The 23,006-nt window shown below is 40.0% G+C and overlaps 1 protein-coding gene across 2 annotated transcripts; it reads left to right on the top strand.

The window, feature by feature from the left end:
• The first annotated feature begins 437 nt into the window (after positions 1-437).
• Positions 438-22,076, top strand: LOC149252894 (iron-sulfur assembly protein IscA-like 3, mitochondrial). Of its 2 annotated transcripts, none has more exons than XR_016267019.1 (3): positions 438-867; positions 21,369-21,589; positions 21,732-22,076. XR_016267019.1 is itself a non-coding variant. In XM_089459821.1 (3 exons), exons 1-3 carry the CDS (start codon positions 660-662, stop codon positions 21,799-21,801), a joined length of 396 nt encoding a protein of 131 aa, XP_089315947.1. In that variant the 5' UTR covers positions 441-659; the 3' UTR covers positions 21,802-22,076. The 2 variants fall into 2 exon arrangements, 1 of the variants encoding a protein (XP_089315947.1); XM_089459821.1 differs by having other exon boundaries at positions 441-867; positions 21,369-21,486.
• The last annotated feature ends 930 nt before the right edge of the window (positions 22,077-23,006 follow it).

The following is a 23,006-nucleotide window of genomic DNA, read 5'->3' as shown; positions in this document are numbered from 1 at the left end:
AATACATATATGCCTCCACTCCTCATACACACCAAAATATACACTTGCTCACCCCTATTGAACATACACATCTTCACTTTTAATGTACACCAAAATATATACATTTTTAACCTAATTACAAGAGCGCTAAAACATATATATCCTCATCTTTACCTAATTACAATAAATATACTAAAACATATACATCCTCACCAAAATATATATACAACATATATATGCATATTTTTCATTTTTATCCTAATTGAGCAGATATATTTAAACATACACATCCTCACTATGATATACATACTCTAACTCATAAACATATATATATATATATAAACACCCTTAATTATAATGTCAATGAAAGTATACACCCACTCTCTTAATAACACCCTCACCTACAGATACACACCCACTCTCACTGTCAATCATTAAACATATATTATGATATATTTTCTAGGACATTCAGGCCTACTTATGATAATGGAAATCGTTTTGATTCTTTACACCATACAACAAGCCAGCCTCTAGGACAATCTCATGTTCTCTTTTCTCCAGCAGATTGCTGGAGTTCATTGAGGCAAGACTGCTACGATTTCCCTGCCTGTCCACTGGACGATTCCCTGCGGGTCGAATTCATTTCGTAATGGTAAGGAAGGTGTAGTAGGTGATAAGAAATGGTGTCAGGTTCGTTGTCTGTGCTGGCGAGGGCGGTGGCAATGGCAGAGAGAGCTGTGCCGAGCGCGAGGCGTCAGGCTCTCACATTGACGGAGACGGCGGCCGCCCGGATTCGGCAACTACTCGACATGAGACAGAAACCCTTCCTCAGATTGGGGGTCAAGGCTCGTGGATGCAATGGGCTTTCCTATACACTCAATTATGCCGGTAAAAATTAAGAAGCAAACGATACTTTCTTAATTCACAATTCATTTTACCGTTTTTGCTATCTCAAATGTCATATAATTTGCGATTGGCATTTTTCTAGTTTGTTGATAGAACGGATGATATAAAACCATGGAAAATTTTAAGAAGTCAGTCTTTTTACCTATATTTGTGAAGAGATATGAACGGTAGTGTAAATTGATTTCATGACAATTCAGGAGAATGGGTAAATTTTTTCTTCACTTCTATGTTATAATTTAGGAATAATTTAGGGAAGTTTCATTTAATTTGTTCCCTGAGTCGGCAAATAGAGTCAATTGGTGAGAAATATCCCATAAAAGTTTCTCTCGCTTAAGTATGGACGAATTTCAGGGATTGTTCTCTTCATGGCATATATAACCCAACAGATTATTTCCAACTACCTCTGCCTGCGTATTAATTGTTTAATTGAAAAACACATACCTATGCTTTTCTACAAGAACGAGAATGATCATGTATTAGACTATGAAGTGGCAGATTGGCTGAATTATGGCCATCGATTTCGTGGAAAACAAAAATGACTTGTAATTGAAATCGAAGATAGTCATACTAATGTGGAATGAACTCCTGAACAAGGGATATGTACTTTGATTTTTGGCAAGATTGTAACTAAGAGGGCATTGCAAAGACAACAATCACAAGGGAGGAGCCCACAATACAGAGGCACCAATGAATGATATTTTAATGTTCACGAGACTAAAAATAGTTTATGGGACCACCAGCCTTTATGTCTATTTCTTTTTGCAATTCAATCCTTTTCTTATTCAAATTGATGATGAGCTGGCCCATCCTTCTAATAGTATCCTCGCGGAAAAGACACTGCCAAGAAACTGTTGCTAACATTTTGCCATAATTGTCCCTGATATCCCTGAAAGTATCACATGCCAAAATGAAATTTTTTTGACTTTTTCCAATTCCACTACCCCGGAATTGCAAAAAATACACACCCATTCTTCCCAAGCTTCTTTAGGTCTTTTCCACCGTCCCTTTTCACACCGAAATTGATGTGAGTTAGGTCTTAATTGAGCAATAAGAATCCTTGCTCGCCCTGGAGTGTTAGCTCCAATGCGCTCTTTTTGTTGGAGAGCACAAGTAGGGTTTAATTCTTCAACATAGCACTTCTTCTCTCTACCCAACTCTTTTCCCCAAATATGCTTACATAACTTCTCCATAACAAAATTCTTTAACTCCTTGCTATTTGTGGGGCAAGCATTGAGGTAGATATTCCATTTTTGCATCCATTTGTTGTTTTGTCTCATCCATGTTTTGTTTTCTTCACTCATGCTTTCATTGAAGATAACTTTAGGCCATCTACCTACTCCCATTTGCTCAATTCTTTTTAGATATCTTATGAGATGCACCATAGCAATTGCTTTGATGAGAGCTGGTCCAGTTTCACTCAACATTATTTCATAAGGAACCGAACTTTTTATTTTGAACTTGCTCATGATCAAGCGTTTTTGGATTTTCTCAATTTGTTTCCATTTTGAAACGGGGTGCTGCTAGCCCACAATTCACACTGGACGAACTAGGAGTCCAAAAAGCACTTTAATCGTTTTCCAGTCCCATAGCTGTGCCTCCCTATCTCTGTTTTGAAGAGCATATAATGCTTTCCACCATCCTAAAATTCTCTTCTTTCTGCAGTCCTCCCAATTAAGCTTGTTGAGATCAATCCCGAGGTACTTGCACTCATTACTTCTTCAAGAGCATTGCCTTCAAAGAGGAATGTATGCTGGCTCTGCTTCCTTTTATTAGAGAAAATCATTATTTTGGTCTTGTTGGTATTGACTTGCATCCCCACTGCTCTATAAAAATGTCGCTTATAGCATTTGCAATCCATGGGCCGATTTAGCAATCAATACAAGGTCATCAACATATAAAAGAAGCTTTATCACAAACTCCCCCAAACGAACACCTTTTCCACCTTGCAGATTTAACCACTCTTCCAGTTTATCAATATATAAACCAAAAAGAGTAGGGGATAAAGGGGCAGGCTTGCTTGACTCCAATGTCACTTCTAAAGCTTTCCAAAATGTCTGCTGACAACAATTACAAGGATGGGACCCACAACACACAGAGTTACCTCTAAGCGATACTAATAGAAGAGGAATGAGGAAAGATGCTATTACATTAATCAGGGCAAGCACTCCATAGCCAACTTCTGAATTGACAGCATTTCATCGAATCTTCCAGGGAACTTGCACTCTATAGCCAACTTCTGAATTGACAATACCTTGCATTTCATCGTATCTGTCAAATTGCAATACTTGCACAATTTCATTGCTTTCAAATGTTCTTAAAACTACTTGCACTTGTTACCAAAGTATATGTCTATTACAGTTAATTTATAGTACAGGCCAATCATGTATATTTGGAAATTAGGACCAGAGTCTTAAAATAACAAATATTAGAAGTGGGTTTATAAAAGATGTAGACTGGCATGTTTTTCTCAAAAAAACTGGAAGCTGACATATATATTTTTTTTTAATTTTTATTTCCGTAAAAAAGTTTCTGAAAAATAGAAAACTAACAGTAGCTGCAATAAAAATAAACAGCAGTAATGACATTATCTCCAATGGCAGATTTTTAACTAACTGACCCTTCGAGCAATTTACCACAGGATCTTGACATCAGATTCAGCAGTACTAACAGCAGCAGAAAAACTAGTTGAGTGTTCGTCAATCCTCAGCACATAAACCTGAAACTATCTTGAAAAGGTTTGGATGCCAATTCAAGCCAATCAATAGCAGTACGGATGTTGCCCTGGGCAAAATAGCCTTAAAGATCTACTTTAATTTCAAAGTCTAAATGCACAAGCTACTTTAATGTATGTGAGTGTTTTATACATTGAAAGTAGCAAGGTGCTCTACAGCCCAATATGGGGAGATGTTGTCACATAATGTGATGTTGTGTGACAACAAATAAAGTTAAATAAAGAGTACATATGTATGTGACAACATCTAAAAAATTCAACTAGGATAGACCATCTTCGTGATAACATCTAAGAAATTCAACCACTAAGAAATTCAACCAGGATAGATCCATCTTCAACAATGATCTATTAAGCACCAAGAGTGATCAAATTCAACCATGATCTATTAAGCACCAAGAGTGATCAAATTCAACCATGATCTATTAGTGCAATATCTAAAAAATTCAACTAGGATAGATCCATCTTCGTGATAACATCTAAGAAATTCAACCAGGATAGATCCATTTTCAACCATGATCTATTAAGGACCAAGAGTGATCAAATTTCTCAAGGTGTAACTTTTTTATCATAAAATATAAAGAAAAGCATAATTTTTTTACCATATCATATAAAGAAATTAATACAGACATAATTAAATGATAAAAAATTTACCTCTTAAAAAGTATAATTTTTTTATATATTTTTTTATCATATCATATAAAGAAATTAATACACACACAATTAAATGATAAAAAATTTACCTCTTAAAAAATTTGATCTTGGTAATTGATAGACTTGGGTTTAAACTTTATATAGCTAATTCCCCAGCTTAGCTCTTTCGCCCTTTGCATGTGGGCCTAAAAAAACACTTTTTCTGTCAAGTGATAGAAAAGTACAACTAACTAACATAAATTCAGATCCAAATTACTAACAGAAAAGTACTCATAAGCTACGTGAGTAATAAAACACTGTTAAATATTCCAGTGATCCATACAAAATTTGCCCCAATGGACCCACAAAATGCCAACAACTAGTGCTGAAACATATTATCCTTAAGCATCGTAACAACCCCCTCTCCTTGATTTGCTTTACCTTAAAGCTATTACAGTGCTGGGTCCTGCAATATTTCTGGCCTTCCCATGTGGCATCCTCCAAAGCCAGATACTTCCTCCGAATGAGACAGGTTGACAGTATCCAAGCTCTTAACTTGTCTTGATTTGCCAAAATGCGTTCTGGAATCAAGATCACATGACTGTTATCATCTAAAGGAGGCAAAGTGATGAGACAGTTTTTGAAATCATAACATTCTGTCTCACCACCTTTTCTTAAGCGTGACATGTGAAAGGTATTATGCAATTGGACATCTTCCAAAAGCTCTAAGTTATAAGCAATTGTGCTGAAATTCAATATGGTCTATGGTACCTTGTGCCAAGTTTTTCTTTATTCTTGGTTTTTAGTGATTTCCGCATATGGCTGCAATAGTAGGAAGACCCAGTCTCCTGCCACAAACTCTCTATGAGTTCTGTGCCTGTCTTTCTGCACTTTCATTCTCTCTTTGGGTTAGTAAAAGATTTTTCTTAGAATCCTCAAAATATGTTGACTTTCTTCGGGAAAGTCTTGCACAGCTGGCACTTGGGGGTCTTTTCAAGAGACTAGTTAATCCATAAAGGAGGATCATAACTGTATAGAGCCTTGAAAGGTGTCATACCAGTGGACATTTGGTATGCTAAGTGCAACATAGTTTTGGAGATATCCTTCCGAACATTTGTTAACAATCTCGCTGTCCGTCGGTTTGGGAATGATAACCAGTGCTTAGAGTTAAGTTGGTACCTACGATCATGAACAATTCTTTGCAGAAGTGTTTCGTGAGCTTGGGATCTTGATCACTGGCAATGCCTTGGATGTTATAATTTTACCTGTTTAGCTTGATTAGTGTTCACTGTTCACCACTGCAGCAGGGTGCACACGGAAGCAATTCCATATAGCAGTTTGCCTGGGTTTTTGTGCACAGCAGAGTGTGAGGGAGACATAGGTATGTAGGGGCGTTGAGGGCATGCATGGGCCAATCTTAGTTCATTTCAAGTTTTGTCACCTCCATCTAAACTTATTTAAATGCCATTCCTGATTTAAAAAGTTCAGTTCAGTTTCTATCTCACTTCAGCTAGGTTTGAACACATGCATGATCTATTCTTAGAGAAGGGTGCATATCCCTAGGTAGTCAGAGCACTTGCATGAGGTGATCCCAAGGAGTGTGCATGTATACATTCCGCAGGCATCGTCCAGTTGGGGTGCATGAACTCTGGAACTGTTATTCATGCAAGAGGGCACACTCACTGTATTGATTAGGGTTAGGGTTTAACTCTCTGTTAGGACACCTCATACATGAGTTCATATACATTGTATCTTCCATTGGCCCTTATAAGTTATTCTATAAAAGAAATGAAGGGTTTATCATTGTGTTGATGATTGAGTTAGAGATTTGAGATTTTGCTTTGTGAGTTTATGAAGGGTTTATCATTGTGTTGATGAGTGAGTTAGAGATTTGAGATTTTGCTTTGTGAGTTTATTCTTTTTAGTTAGTAGGGGATGTTGTTTTTAGTGTAAGGATTTGTGTCTTTGCTGTATTTCTTATCAGCAGTATGTGTTGGTATGTTAACATACCCCATAGCTGTTATTTTGATTGGTGCTTTCAGCTTTAAGCTATCTATAATTTAGGTTAAATTCCTAAGTGCAGAATCTTCTTACCATGGTCTGATTTTGACATGTCAAAACCATATAGGGAGGCATTGCAAGTACTGTATAAGGGGATGCAATGGGTATACTTGGTCAGTTGGTCAACCCCTTGGAAGATGAAATTGTTTCCCCTCACCATATGCATTCCTGTCACAAAGTCCATGCCAATAGATTCCCATTTCCTGGCTTGGGATTGGTAAGTGTTGTAACAAGGTCAGACTCCTTATATTTTCATTTTTGTTCCTTTGACATTCACATGAAGCCGTAAAATTTTTTAAATCTGTTTTTACGCAGTTCCAAAAGAATATACTCCGGATCCATAAATAAGTTTTGAAAAACTCAACATGCCTGGTGGAGAGAGAAGAATGATTTTCTGTGAAAAGCTTTACTTTGAATTTGGTGTTAGGAACAAGGTAGATTGGTTTTTTTTTATAGAATGTTTCACCTGAAATTGAACGTTTGTTATCTTCTTGTTGTTTCTTTATGGCTACCTGTAACATGGATGTTGCCATCTTGTCTTTGGCATATTCAATAAGAATCTCTTTTTTACATCCTGGTTCTGTTATGGATATGGTGTGAATCTCACATACTCAGGATAATGAATCTGCCACCACATTGTTGTTTCCTTTCTTATACTGAATCTCAAAGTCATACCCTTGTAACTTGTTAATCCATTGAGCTTCTTGGTTACTTAAATTCTGCTGAGCCAAGAGGTGCTTCAAACTTTGATGATCTGTTTTTATCTTGAAATGTTGCCTCAGCAGAAACTGTTTAAATACTAAACTTTATGATACATGCATTAGGGCTAGTATTCCATGTCACAAATGCATAATGTCTTTTTAATCACCCATATTCCTACTTTCAAAGCAATAGGCTGTTGGTTTTGCATGATCACAACTACTATGACAGTACCAGAAGCATCACGTTTGATTATGAAACGGTGTGAAGACCTAGGACTGAAGTAGAGTTCCTTCATATGCCGTAGTGTGGCTTCTAATGCTTCTGACCAACCACACAGCTCTCTTGGTTAGATCTGTAAGAGGTGCCATGAGACCCCTGAAGCTTTTGACAAATTTGTTATAAAAGCACATCCCATTGCATCCTCCTAATCGCTTCACATTCTTTGGCTTATAAGTTATAGCCAATCCATAATTGCTTGAATTTTAGTAGGGTCCATGATCCGGACTTATGCAGGAATGAAACATAATACAGATATAAACAGAAACACAATGATACAGCAGAAATAAATCTTCATTTCATTAATATTAAAGAATTGAAAGATGCTTACATACAGAATGGAAATAAACTAGCTCGGGCGATGGTTGCTTATCTCTGAGAAGAGATGTGGCAGCTACATGCCTTTTGAACTGTGTTATAATGAGGCTCTAGGGCCTTTTTATTATTGAACAACAAAGGGAAACCCTAAACAACCAAAACCCTAGCCCTAGGAGATGGAATGCCAAGAGTTTGTGGGCCCTGTTAGGGTTAGTTGGACAGCCAACTTCCCAGGGTTGTAACTTGGTCATATGATCTCTGTTTGGCGCGCATGACACCTCGTTAGAAAATTCTCTCCAAGTACTACAAGATTTGCGGCAGACCCTTGCATACGACTATGAGCTTGCTGCATGTTGAGAAATCTATAGGGCAATAGTTAGGATGATTTTTCTTTCTATGATAACTGCTTGTGATATTTTTTAACTTTTTCTTACTTATTAACTTCTTTTCTTATTATTATGTTTGTTTATCATCAAACAACTACCAAAAACAAGAAGAACAATGGTACACAAGCACATAGGATATACGCTGCAAGCCAAGGCCAAAACCTCTCCACTTGAGAGGAAAACTCGTAAATCTCTTCTCTTCTTATAGATTCTTCAATTGACAAATTCCAAGACTTCTATACCAAGACCAATACCCTTCCAAGTCCAAGTCCACCTCTCTTGATGATATGCTTCCTTTGTCTAAGTCAAACCCAGTCAAATCTCTTCCAGTGGCACAACTTTGCCCCCCAGCTTCAGAATTTTGGTCCTTCAAATAAGTCACACAACAGCGTCCTCAACCAGACAACGTTTTTGCTTACTTCACAAGCTGCAATATATTAAGCCTCAACACCACTCAAAGCAATAGATTCTTACATTTTGCTCATCCATGAGACCATGGAGGATCCCAAACTAAAACATCCTCCTGTAGTGCTCCTTCCATCCTTCTCACTGCCTCCCCAGTGGGAATCTGTATATCCAATCAAGTGGACATCATTCCTCCTTTCATATTTCAGGCAGTAGTGGATTGTACCTTGCAAATATCTCAGAATGTGCTTGGCTTCTATCCAATGATCATGCTTCGGCTCAACTTGGAACTGAATGAGAACATTTATTGCAAAACATATGTCTAGTCGAGTATTCACTAAGTACATCAGTGAGCCAATCAATTGTCTATACCTGGTTGGATTCATTGGGCTTTATTCATGATAAAATTGGCAACTAGGGCCAAACTCCATGTGTCTCATCTTATTTATGGCAGTGGATATTTTTCTTGGACTCCTCTCATCGAGAGGTGTAGGATTGATCTAAAGATCATCCGATTCTGATAAGTATTCATGGAGATATGAATTTATTTGTGTTATGGGACAATTCGTCAAGGTCGGCCAGCAACCAAATAACCCCCACATGTGCTCAACGTTTTAGTATAAAAGGAGGTGACTTGATAGTCATTTGGACACACACTTCACTCTTGATTTCTCTCCACTTGTTTTTGGGTTTTAGTGGAAGAGAAGTCTAAGAGGAGGAAGCCCTAGATGCAGGAGGAAAGGAGACTAAACAAGGAGCCCTAGCCACAGTCTGGCCGCAGTCATGAAGAGGTTCAATACTGCCCTAGCCGCAGTCCTAAAGAGGGTGGTTTAGCCGCAGTCCAAGAGAGGAGATCCCTGCTCCTATACGCTGCCCAAACCTGCCCTAATACGCTGCCTAAAGGGACACCCTAACCGCTGTAAAGAGGCTCCCATACACGTTGTCTAAAGGATGCCAAGCCGCAGTCCAAGCAGGGAGAACTAAGGCCTATACACGCTGCCCTAACCTACTCCTATACGCTGCCCTAGCCTGCCCTAACTCACTGTCTAAAGGATGCCCTAACAACAGTCAACAGAGGCTACTTAGTCGCAACAAGAAGGGAGTTGTTTAGAGGATCATCTATACACAACAAGGTAAGGCCTAAACACAGTGATCCCACGCTGTTTTGGAAGGGTTTAGGACAACCCTTAGACACAACAAAAAGGAGACTTAGCCACAGTCTATACATAGCTAAACACAACCACAAAGATGATGACTGGATGCCCTAGTCGCAGCAAGAATAGACAATAAGGTAATGTCACATCGGGACAGCATGGAGATCTTAGATCAGAGGCCAAGTTGCTGTGGAAGTGCAGATTAGTTTGAGGGCTGTTTGAGGGTGCAAACATGTCTTGAACATGGCTGTCTCAAAGATGAAGGAGCTGTGTGTAGAGCTGTTGAGGCCAAGCCTAATCAAGATTGTTTGGACTACAATCAAGGAGTTTTGGAGTGAGCTATAGATGATAGTTATACTTTGATAGGCAGCAGGCCTTATCACCTCAGAACAAGAGACAACGTGGACAGGCTTGGGGCAGATCTGTGCACAGTATGTATAGTAGTATAATGGTGTGATAGGTGGTCGCATGATGAAGGCAGCATGGTGCAGTATGGTGCAACAATGGGACAACATGGTAATGATGGGCATATAGCAGCAACAAGAATGCATTGCAGCAGTCGGATGATGAAGTATTGCAACATGCATTTGGGTGCAACATAGTGCAATGAAGAGCTCAACATAGTGCAGCATGAGGAGATGCAGTACAGTGATGGGTACAGTCATGATTAGTGAAGCATGATGAGATGCAACATAGTGATGATGGGTGCAGCATGGTGATGGAGTCGCCTTGGAGAATCAGTTGAAGCAACATGTCTTCAACTGAGTTCAGCTACCTCATGTATCATCTTCTTAGAGATGATCTATGCTCTTATTTAGATAAGTCAAAGTGTTGACTTCTGTTGTATATGTACTATCTCTCTCTCTCTCTGCTGAACTATTGAAGAACATATAAGAAGAATTGATCAAGGGTTTCCCCACATTGGGGTTTGTCTCTGGCTAGCACCACATCATGTGTCCTCTTGTCTTGGCTTGTCTTTTGCGATTTATGTTTATGTTTTATCTGCAATTTACTATTATGCTGATGTGATTGCTAACAAAAAAAGATATTGAGCTAATTGTGAAAATTGAAATAAATTACTCTAAGCATAGAACATACCTGAAATTAACAATTCAGAACTAAGTGTTTTCAAGTTTGTGATCATCGGGGTTGTCATTGGTTTGTAATCCATCATGTCAAACCTTTTCAACATCTCGATCACATACTTCCCTTGACCTAGATAGATCTCATCAGGTACCTGCCAGACTTCTAGTCCCAATTAGTAGTGCATCAGCCCAAGATCCTTCATATCAAATTTTCTATTAGCTGCTTCTTGCATTCTTGGATTCGACCTTCTACACCTGTCAAGAGAAGATCATCCACATACAGAAGAATAATCACAGGCTCACCTTTTACAACCTCGATGTATAGATTCGAATCAATAGAACTCTTTGTGAAGCCCAATCTTTGTAGTTATGCATCCATCCTAGGATACCATGTCCTTGGTGCTTGCTTAAGGCCATATAATGCCTTCTTCAACCTACAAACATAAGCCTCTTGTGAATTTTAGTTAACATTTGTATGTCCTATGCTTAGCACAATTACTTCAATGTTTCTTAAGCAACCTAGTAGCAATTTCCAATTTAGATTTCTAGTAGTAATCACATTAACCATTAATCACATTGACAGTAAAAGTAGATAGAACATGAAACAAAATGCAGAAGACAAGCCAAGACAAGAGGGCACCAGATTTGGTAGATGCCAGGGAAAAACCCCAATGTGGGGAAAACCCTTTGATTAATTCTTCTTATTATTCTATCAAAAGTTCAGCAGAGAAAGTACAAAAGTCAAATTGACTTGCCCAATTCAAAGTCAAAACAGTCCTGTCAATTTCTACAGTCAAACTTCAGGCCTAACCAGAAAGTCCCACCTTAGTCCCACACATTGGAACACACCTTAGTCCCACGCGATTAGAGTACCCTGGTCAGGTATCTAATTTGTAGCACTGCGTGTGCTGTGACTCTTCATAGAATATATCACTTTGAGATTTTCCATGTACCTCTATATATATGTAATTATGAATACCTCCCTAGTTAAGAGGGAGTGTTGAAGAATGTAATTAATGTCGGTCTTCATAATTATATTTGAGTCATGATGTAATGTATTTGTCAAAAGAAAGAAAAATAAATTTTATTATAAAAGAAATCGACTTATTAAAGCATAGGTTTCATGCTTGGGTCAATGATTTCTAGGTCAAAGCCTCCATTGAAGGCTTTTAGGTTTTGTCTTGAGTCAATAGAGTCATTGTAATTTTTATTAGACCCCTTGTGGGCTTTTGTATCATGTAAAAAGAATTATTTTTGTGTAAAAAAGGTCATTTGTCACCTCCACACCAAGTCGGCTTGGATTAGGGCATTTGACCCAACAAAAAGGCTATATGTAGATAGGCAATTCGACCTATTTGAACTACTCACTCATTAAGTTCGATCTACAAGAGAAAGAAGCAGAAAAGAAGAGCGAAGTCGCTGGAGAAGGAAGGAAGAAGTTGGGAAGACCTAAATAGAGTTCTTGGACAATCTGTCTCTCACACGTGTGAAGTTTCTGGGCTGTAGCTGGGGCCGAAATTATGAATTTACTGCAGGTCCGAAATTCTGTTGTTGGGGCCAAAAAATCTGTAGCTGGGGACCGAAATTCTGGATTGAAGTTGCAACTGGGACGCTGACACTTGGAGACTTTGGCAGGGGTCATCTACAAGGATAAAGGGATGACTTGGTGATTGGAGGTCTTTTGTTAGGTCTAAGGTCTTAGCCTATCTCAATTTGATTAGTGGAAGAGTTTGATTGGGTTTTCCCCTAGAGAGGGGTTTTAGCCCTAACTGAGTGCCTACATCTGGTGTCATTGATCTTCATGTTTTGATTTGATGATTGCTTTGATTTAACAAAGATAAAAGAAGAACATAAAGAGAAGATAATAAGACCATGAATATCACAAGTAATTATCATTATAAGAAAATCTTTCTGCCTTTCCGATTTTCTAACATTTATGATACTGATGATGATGTTAACAATGACCTTGTCCTCCCTTGCACTTCATATAATCAGGAAGATATGATTGTTGATGTATTTGAGCCATCCATAGATCTTCCTATTGTCATCCCTCAGTCATATTTGGGTCACATAAAATGTGAACATGATGAGCTAGCGTTGGTTGACCCTTTTGAATTTGATTGTTGTGACAAGCAGCGTGGTTGTCGAGATCTTGTCCTCTGGCCATCCTCCTCATCATACCACTGCCAACATGCCCCTAAGGACATCAATGAGTGTTTTATGCCTGCGATAGATATTGGGAAAAAGTGCTTGAAATCGATCATTAATTACTCCATATTCAAGTTGCAAGAAAGGATTAGCAAGAGCAAGCAAAATTTGGATTCCCCTTCATCATCCTCTACCCCTTGTCGAGTGTTTTATCCCTGAGATAGATATTGGGAAAAAGTGCTTGAAATCGATCATTAATTACTCCATATTCAGGTTGCAAGAAAGGATTAGCAAGAGTAAGCAAAATTTGGATTCCCCTTCATCATCCTCTACCCCTTCTCATGGTAGCAAAATTGATCCGTGGATATTTTATTTTCCCACATCCCACTTGTGTGATTCAATATGTGAATGCTATGATATGGATGATTGTGATGCTTTCTTATTCTATCTCATGGTTAATCATAGGGGTAAGAGGTATGATAGAGATCTAATGACATGCTGGCTACGTTGGTTGTATGATTGTACTTGGGTGATGTAATGTGTGCTAGCACAGAGTAGGCAATTGCATTACATCTTGTGTGAACATTCTAAATCTTGCAATCTCATGTTGTTGTGTTTCATGGTAGATTAATCTACATTTAGATAGCTTTTATTTTCAGTGTGGTTTTTATTATCATCATATAAAACCATGGTGATAACCAACACCTAGTGCACATGCTCCCAAACATGTTGACTTGGATGTTTAGGTAACATGTCTACGAGCCCAGGGATTGCTGGAGTTCTCATGAACTCCTCGTTCAAGCATATAGATCATGTACTCTATGGTGAGCTAATGTCCTCGAGTTGGAGCCGATGTTACCCACCAAAATGGGTAACCCATAGAAGAATTTTTTTTCCCTACATTTGGCAACCAATCGGATAGCTAGCTAACCAACAACCCTTGATATTCACCATTTGATGATGATAGGCCATACGCTTTTGCCATCTGCATCAACGACATACCTCTCACCATCCGACATTTCCACTTGGATGAAGGTGGGCTGCTATTCAAAAGGTGCTTTGATCATTTTGCAATCGGATGCTTACACTTGTTTTGTTTTGGGAATTTAGTATGGATAAAGGGGTGATCTGGAAGATTGATTGATCTTGATTGTAAAGCTATTCTCTCACCTTACTAGGGGTTTAATCTTTAGCCCTAGTCTAGTGGGACCTCCCTTGAGACCTTAGGGTCATATGATGGGCACTACTTGGAAAACTCAGATTGAGATAGCATGTTCATTATCCCCTACACCATACTTGACACTTTAACATTACAAGCCTGATGTACCACATCCATTCTTCAAGTTTAACTTGTCATTGGTTCTTTGGAATTTGGCACCCACGTGTCCACTCCTTGAGTAGTGCCGAAAAACATTTCTTTAGAGGTTGATACAACTAAAAGAATGGAAAAACATAGCATGGCCACAACAAAAGAAAAAAGGAAAATCAAAATACAAGATATGGCCGGGACGTAAGTTAGCATGTGGGCAAAAGCCTACCATGAGATTTACCCTCCTCATTAGCCATCACCCGGTTCCTGAGCATATGATGCTCCTTAACATCGAAAGGAACCCTTGCATGTCCCAACCTTGATGAGTGATGAGCTATCTCATCTTAAGGGGTAATATACAATGCTACATCATAAAGAGCAAGTTCCAACCTTTGAGCTATGCATCATGATACAAAACATTATGAAGAAGTAAAAGGCGCACTACAGGGGTGGAAAAAGCAAGCTAAGTAGGGTGACTCATGCCTCCATGATTGCTCCCTCCTCTACATTCATACACTCAGGATGTGCACTCCTTAACTGCTGGTCCCTTTGACCATGGGACTTGGCCATGAAGCCTTTTCCCCTTCATTATCATACATTTACACCAACACGTATTGATTGAGGGGTTGACATTGGAAATGCCACTTCCCTCAAAGGATGGAAACACCTAATAAGGTTGACCATTAGCCACCTCTATTGAGGTTGAGAACATCTTTACGAGACTTGGTTTAGTTATATATCGGAAGGTGATCTTTGTTTGAAGAATTAATACGCACTTAACGTCCAAGTGTGGTCCACTTAGATGTTCATATGATCTTAGTCTCTGATGGATGGTTGCCTTCACTTGAGTTCAATTTGGTTTTTCCAGGTGGTCCACAACATCCCAGACCTTGAGGGCACCCACTCCATAGTACCTAGGCCTTTCCAAAGAGATAGATGGCTTAGTAGATGCAACATTGAGTGAGTTGGGATTTCTGATGATTGAGCAGATGTTACATGTCCCAGAGCACCCTCACGACCTAGGACATTTGTCTACTTTGATCCAACATAGAGGATTCTTGATGATGGCACCACTGGACCCAACATGCCTCCAGGCTAGTCTTGACATGGGTAGGACTTGATTCAGAGCCCAGGTGAGGATGGTATTGCATTGACAGACTAGGGAGGGCTTGTTGCACTTGGAGAAGCCCTAACGTCGGAGAGAGGAGGCCCTATTTTGACCATTGAAGACCCATGGAGATGACATGGAGACACCTCAGTTGGATTTGGGACCCCAAAGGACGATTCGAGGGATATTCCTCAAAATTTAATGACTTTGGCATTATGACACTTTTCCAGACCTCATCATATCATGACATGGCATTTGGAGCCCTAAAAGGGCATGATGTCAGCATTTCTTGAGAATATGGTTCACATCTATGGGCAATTATGGCTTGTTTTATCATAAGTTAGTGGGTTGTCTTGTAACCCAAGGTTTATCCTATGTCAAACTTGTTTTAGAGGATTCATTAGTTGAAAATTATTGAGGTAGAACTCATATATGTAGAGGTCACCTCATTTTTATTTCCCATCATCAGTTGTGGCTCAATTCAACCTCTTTGAAGAATTTTGGCCTAGCTGAAATAGTCTTGTATATTTGTGGAGATGTGATCTGTTGTGGAGATCTTGCTTTTGGGGACTTTCTCTTGTGTTGGAGAATTTCTAAGTCTATCCGTTAGAAATTTTATCTGTATTCTTTTGGTTTATATCTCCTACTTGTTAATTACAATCAAGTTATTTAAACATATAAACATGGAAATAAACACAATACAGTCTCAACCATCTACAGATCAACAACTGAAAGAAATAGTAAACACACAAGTAACACCGTTATTTTTGGACAACTCGTCCTCGGAAAAACCCAATGCGGGAAAACCGGTGCAACAATTCTGAGGGTTATATTATTATGTAGTATATCCCTCAGTACAATTGGGTGCCAAAGTGGCTCAGCCGACAGAGAAAAATAACCGGCTGTAATACCTCTCTATTCGGAAGCATATATTCAGAAAATCTGCCCCACGAAACCCTCTCCAGCACAACTAAAGCACTGCGTCAGCCCTCCTGGCCTTTGCGTCAGCCCTCTGAGGCACTGCGCAGCCTCTGCAGCCTTCTGCGTCACTCATATTGCCCTCTGCGTGGATGACACAGGCCCTCTGGCCTCTGCGCTGTCCCAGCTAGCCTCTGCGTGGCCTGCTCTGGCTTCTGCGTCTGCCTCTCTGCCTCTGCGCTGGTCTCTCGGCACTATCTCTGCCTCTCTGTCCAGTACTCACTGCCCCTCGCTGCAAACTGATCACTGATTCGACTTTACTTAGCAAGCCTCGCTCTAGTAAATCGAATGATTGATCACTCTGGTGTGTTCTCCAACTGACTCTCAAGCCTCCTCTTATACTTTTCATGTTGGTCCTTCAATGGCCGAGATAACATCTCTAATCAATAGCTAAGATTAGATTTGGCGTGATCCATGTCATTTAGAACCTTCTAACCTAGTTTTATATCAATACCCATTAATATTTTATTTTTCCCAAGTTTAGACTTAGAAACTCGATTAAAAATATTAATTATTTTAATATCTCCTTAACTGGGTAGAATTTGCCCAAACCATTTCTAGGTCTTGGAGATCTCATGTGCTTTAGCCTCTCCACCAATTTTCATGGCTAGAGCACATTCGATGCTACCCCAAGTCAACACTCCCTCTTAGCGAGGATTGTGCTCTAGTAATTCTCCACATTGAGCATCACTCTGATTATACGATATTGGTACCTGTACTGATGCCAGGCCTCCTTGACCAACATCCTCTGCACTGCTGCATCCTGTACTGCTGCCCATGGCTCTGCCACTGCCACTGCTACATCCGTACGACAACTCCCTCTGCATCCGTGCTGCTGCTGGTCCTTTCTCCCAACACTGCATCTGCACTGCAAGTTTGCAACTCCCTCTCATCATGCTGCATCGTGCTACTGCTAACTGCTACTGCACTGCAACTCAGTTACTAAGAAGTAAGTAACTGATCTAGCCAACCACTGACATCCCTGTCAGGCTAGAAACACTCTCGATGCTGAAGCTCTCTCTACAACTATCTTGTGCTCCCTCTACTGCCTCTGTGCTGCTGCAACAACTCCCTGCCTCTCGCATTGCTGCAAACCTCTCTGTGCCATCCTGCACTGCTGTAATCTCCTCTGTGCCTCTCGCACTGCTGCAGCCCTCTCTGTGCTGCTTGGGACTACTGCACTATAGCACTCTCTACCGTTTCATCCGCATCCGTTTCTATGGACATCCGCCAGTCCTGCTACTCTCTCTTCGGGGCTCCCGTAGCAAGGTATAGTCCAAGAGTTTGGGTACCTCAAGGATCTTGCTCCTCATCACCTGTAGTCCTCCTGACTACAACTCGATGTCTCCCCACCTCTTCTCTAGAGGTACATGAGCACTCATGGCACAATCATCATACTCCTCTACCTCCTTTTTTGCCTTCGCTGGCGCGGCCTTGGAGTCAGACGCCTGTCCCTTGTTCTTCTTCCTTGAACACTAGTTCGCATAATGACCTCATTCCCCACAGTTGAAGCACTTGACCTTGGAGAGGTCCTTTTTCTTCCTCTTCTCCTGCTTCCACGCAGATGCCAGAGCTGCATCCTCTTCCTCTTCCTTCTTGATCAGGACTCCTTTGCTGCTACTTCCCGTCTTGCTTAGCCGTCTGATCTCTTCTTGGCAAAGAGCCGCCCACAATTCTTCCCAATATAGAAGATTCACCCTGCCCAATATGCTCTGGACAATTGTCTCCCACTCGAACACTGCGTTTAGTGCGGTCATCACCATCAACCCCTGATCCGGCGTGGCCCCTATGGAAGTCAGTTGGTCCCGGATCTCCTTCAACTGATCGAGGAAGTGATCTATCTGCTCCCCCTTTTACATCTAGTATGACCGCAACTGATTCTCAAGTAACATCTTCCTTTGCACGGAAGTATGTTGGTACAACTTCTTCAAGGCGTCCCACTTTTCCTTTGCTGTCTCCTTCTCGGCAATATGTTGGACCACACGATCCTTGACCCTATCAAGGATGATGCATTTCGCCTTGGCCATTGCCTCCTCGTACTTTTCATTATCCTTGATGTGATGTCTATCTAGAATGGACAGGATCGTGGCCTTCCAGACCACAAAGTTGGACACCTCGTCTAGCCTATTCATGGTCATCTCTCTGCTCTTTTTGTTGACTCCTCTGAGTCTCTCTACTTCCCTCCAGAAGTTCTTTCTTCGACTCCTGCTGAGTCTCTCTACTTCCCGCCTAGAAGTTCTCTTCTAGATTCCCTCTGAGTCACGATTTTCCTTTTGGAAATCCTCCTTCCAATCGTCAAGTCGCACCTCTCTGATCTTCTGTGCATCTGCAACACTGATCTGGATTCCTTGGCTAGAAATCCGCCTCGGTAGCGACTCCCTCTACCTTGGTTTTGCCCTGTTAGGTACTGTTCTGCCCACAGCACCCCACCAGCTTCACTCCTTGCAAACTGCCCACAACTTCCTAAACCCCAGCAATCGAAGGACTGAGCCTCTAGGCTCTGTGCAATCCCGACACTGGTTGAAATGCTCCCCCAGCCAACTGTGTCAACCCTCCTGGTCTCTGCGTGGCTCTGCATGAGCCTTTTCTGCCCTCCTCAGCCTCTGTGCTGGCCTCTCTCTGGCTCGGACTGATGATGCAGTCCCTCTGCGTCAACCCTTCTCTGCTACTTTCTGCTAGGAACAACTTCTGTCACTCGGGACAACTGTTTCTGCTGCAAATGCTCTGCTTCAGTTGGTGCCTTCAGCGCTCCCGTGATCTGCAACCACACTCTGATACCTTGTTGAAATTTCTAAGTCTATCTGTTAGAAATTTTATCTGTATTCTTCTGGTTTATTTCTCCTACTTGTTAATAACAAACAAGTTATTTAAACATATAAACATCGAAATAAACACAATATAGTCTCAACCATCTACAGATCAACCACTGAAAGAAATAGTAAACACACAAGTGACACCATTATTTTTGGACAACTCGTCCCCAAAAAAACCCAATGCGGGAAAACCGGTGCAACAATTCTGAGGGTTATATTATTATGCAGTATATCCTTGAGTACAACTGGGTGCCAAACTAGCTCACCCGATAGAGAAAAATAACCGGCAGTAATACCTCTCTATTCGGAAGTAGATATTCAGAAATCTGCCCCACGAAAACCTCTCCAGCACAACTGAAGCACTGCGTCAACCCTCTTGGCTTCTGCGTCAGCCTCAAAATCCTTTGCGTCAACCCTCTGAGGCACTGTGCAGCCTCTACGACCTTTTGCGTCACTCTTGCTGCCCTCTGCGTGGATGACATAGGCCCTCTGGCCTCTGCGTTGTCCCAGCTAGCCTCTGCGTGGCCTGCTCTGGCTTCTGCATCTGCTTCTCTGCCTCTGCGCTGGTCTCTTTGTACTATCTCTGTCTCTTTGTCCAGTGCTCACTGCGCCTCGCTGCAAACTGATCATTGATTCGACTTTACTTAACAAACCTCACTCTAGTAAATCGAATCACTGATCACTCTAGTGTGTTCTCCAACTGACCCTCAATCCTTCTCTTATACTTTCCTTGTTGGTCATTCAACGATCGAGATTACATCTCTAATCAATGGCTAAGATTAGATTTGGCTTGATCCATGTCATTTAGAACCTTCTAACCCAGTTTTATATTAATACCCATTAATATTTTATTTTTCCTAAGTCTAGACTTAGGAACTCCATTAAAAATATTAATTATTTCAATATCTCCTTAATCAGGTAGAATCTGGCCAAACAATTTCTGGGTCTTGGAGATCTCATGTGCGTTAGCCTCTCCACTAATTTTCATGGCTAGAGCACATCCGATGCTACCCCAAATCAACAGGAGAAATCATTTTGGCATAATAAAATATTGGTTAATGCATTTCTTGTAAATATTCTATGTCTTTTTTCGACTATTGCATGGAATGGTTATTGTTAGGGTTTCTATGTGCTAGTTTTGTTGAATATTTTTCTATGCAATCTTGGCAAAATATTGTATGCATTACCTTAAAAGAATGTGTGACAACACCTTGAATGAACCTTTATGTTAAGCTCTCTTCAATGATTTTATCCCCTTGTAAAATGATAGTTAGGGTTTTGAAAACTAGGGTTTTTCTTGCCCTTACTCCATACTAGGGTTTGATTTTTCCATTAGTAGGTCTTCCTTTAGACTCCACCCTAGGATCAAGCATTGACCAACGACATTTCATAAAAACATTTTTCAACCTTACTTTCTCCCTCTTTTTTTTTTTTATAGATTTCTGGCCTTTCAAAGCAAGTTTGTTAGGTTAGGGCTAGGGCCGAGTTCAACTAGGAGGAGTGCGTTGGCATTTGGGAAGGTTAATCACATGATCTAAGCCCCATTTCATCAAGTTCCATCCATGGAAAATTCTTCCATTTTAGGGTTGGCGTCATAGGCCATAGGTAATTTTGCCATAGGGTAAACCCTAACCTAATCCTAGGCTTCAACTTGGGGCTTGTTGAAGGCTTGTTGCTCCAATTATTGATCATACCTATCTTATCAAGCCTTTTCTTGGCCTTATGCACCTTGGCAAGCCTTTGTCATTGCCTATCCAATAAACCCTAGGTCATAAGAGCCCTAAATAGATCTCTTGGAGGGCACACTTTGCCTTGTTTTTGTTGATTGAGCCTTGTCCTTAAGCTGTGTGCCATTCCTGAGCCAATCCTTGTCACCTCTAAGTCTTAGACTTTGAATCTGGTGACATATATAGGAAAGCCTCCCTTGTGGTGAAGGTCCTCTAAAGAGCAGGAGGTGGTGAGCTGTGGTGACAGTGGGCCTCAACCTCTTAGTGTTGTCCCTCAGTTTGGCTCTTGTTTTGTGAGGCCTCACAATACCTTCTAGATTATGAGGCAACAGGTCTAATGTGCCCAATATGTATACTTAACATATGTGATTTAAGTCAACCAGCCCATCATAGTTTGTTAACACCATTTGTAACAGTCGATACAACCCTAAGAGTTGACTAAATCTAGAATGTAAACCCTGTTATTGGCAACATTCCACATCTGAGTAGTTTATACATGACTCTAAACATATACAAAATCAGATTTCATACTGAATGCTGTGCTTTTCTGCAATTCAATCTCTCTGTTTTATGTGTACAAGATTGCTAAATTTCATCAGATTCTGTGTTAGACACTGCTGCAAACATGATATGCGTAGTATACCTTTTGCAGATGAAAAAGGGAAGTTTGATGAATTAGTGGAAGATAAAGGCGTCCAAGTGTTGATTGATCCTAAGGCACTTATGCATGTTGTTGGGACGAAGATGGATTTTGTGGAGGACAGATTGAAGTAAGAAGGGTCTCCTTCTACATTGACTTTCGGAAGATCCATGCCATATCTATTTGTTTAGTGATACATTATGGATTGATGCACTGCGTCAATCTATCTTGAAGTAATTAACATGTTGCATTAAAACTTGAGCATGTTAATATGAATGCGTTGATTTATTTTTTATGATAGTTTAACGATTACCCTTTTTATGGTGTCACAGGTCGGAGTTTACTTTAATGATTACTCTTTTTATGGTGTAACAGGTCGGAGTTTATTTTTATCAATCCAAATTCCAAAGGTGAATGTGGCTGTGGAGAATCGTTCATGACATAGGGGTGGACGCTAAACTGTTTTAATTTCCATCTTTTAGTTACAGTTATTAGTGCTTGATTCAAGAGAGAGGATTTGGGCAAAATAGACCACAAAGAGAGATTTGTATTCAGCTCGTTGATATCTTGAACTATAGCTTCGGCTTCCACAATGTTGTAGGCACTTGTATTCTAGAGTCTAGCAAACTTTTTCATCATTCCATGCTAAGTTTACAACATTTTTGGTTCTATTTATCAGAAAAAGGAGATACTGGTAGTATTAATGACTTAAAAGAAAAAGTGGGCTTTAGTCCTCTGCCAATTATTTTTTTGTAAAGACAAAAAGAAGCCAAAACTTTAGCTTCGGAGAGAGAGATTTTCGAAGAAGAATTCATTATCAAGATGAGTTGTAGGGTAACCAAAAGAGTGAAAGGTAGGACTTCAGATGAGAAACTATGGATAACATTGAAAGCTCTTCTTCCCTGTTCTTTTTATTTTTCACTCCATGTGGAAAAGTCTAAAACGTTTACAATGGAGCAACAATTGGAAGAAACCATGGAGCAACAATGGAGCTAGGAATCCAATCGTAGGACTTCAGAGGAGAAACCATGGATAACTTTGAAAACTCTTCTTCCCTGTCTTTTTATTTCTCAATCCACGTGGAAAAATCGAAAGCCTTTGCAATGGAGCAACAGTTGGTAGATAGTTTATCTAGGAATCCAATGCTTGGCACTAATTTACTTCGTTCCATCGATCTTATTAGATGACATTCATTTATATTCAAGTCATAATGTGGGTGAGTTTGACTTTCTGTTTCTTGGCATTTAAGGATATCTAAGATCTGGATAATATTTTTTCGATATAGTTGAAAACAATCAGCACTTTATAGCGTTTATGTCCCAAGCAAAAACCTTAAACGATCGTAAGGCATACAAAATTGTGATTGTAAGAAGTTGCAATTAGTATTCATCTTATTATGATGGTATATTCAACAATCTAACAATTTAACTGTATAAACTTTGAATTTAAAATATGGTTGATTATATGCAGTCGAACTCTTCATATGTATTTTAACCTTTCATTATGAATTAGCTGGCTCAGATATGTGTATTTTAACCTTTTATTATGAATTAGTTGGTCCAGATGGATGAAATAACTGATATGCTGATATGGACTTTATGATGAAGCAGTTGACTTTACAGACTTGCGTTTTTTATTAGTCTTTGTCAA

Source organism: Pinus tabuliformis, chromosome 7 (genome assembly GCF_031772625.1).
Source record: "Pinus tabuliformis cultivar Carrire ecotype Pingquan chromosome 7, CPIR1, whole genome shotgun sequence".
In the NCBI taxonomy this organism is placed as follows: Eukaryota; Viridiplantae; Streptophyta; class Pinopsida; order Pinales; family Pinaceae; genus Pinus; species Pinus tabuliformis.
The sequence above is the reverse complement of the archived record's forward strand: the minus strand, read 5'-3'. Positions and strand labels throughout refer to the sequence as shown.

Coding starts and splice junctions, on each gene's coding strand:
- LOC149252894 (XM_089459821.1), top strand. CDS start 660: ATGGTGTCAGGTTCGTTGTCTGTGCTGGCGAGGGCGGTGGCAATGGCA. Junction 868..21,368: donor CTATACACTCAATTATGCCG/GTAAAAATTAAG, acceptor TACCTTTTGCAG/ATGAAAAAGGGAAGTTTGAT. Junction 21,487..21,731: donor TTTGTGGAGGACAGATTGAA/GTAAGAAGGGTC, acceptor ATGGTGTAACAG/GTCGGAGTTTATTTTTATCA.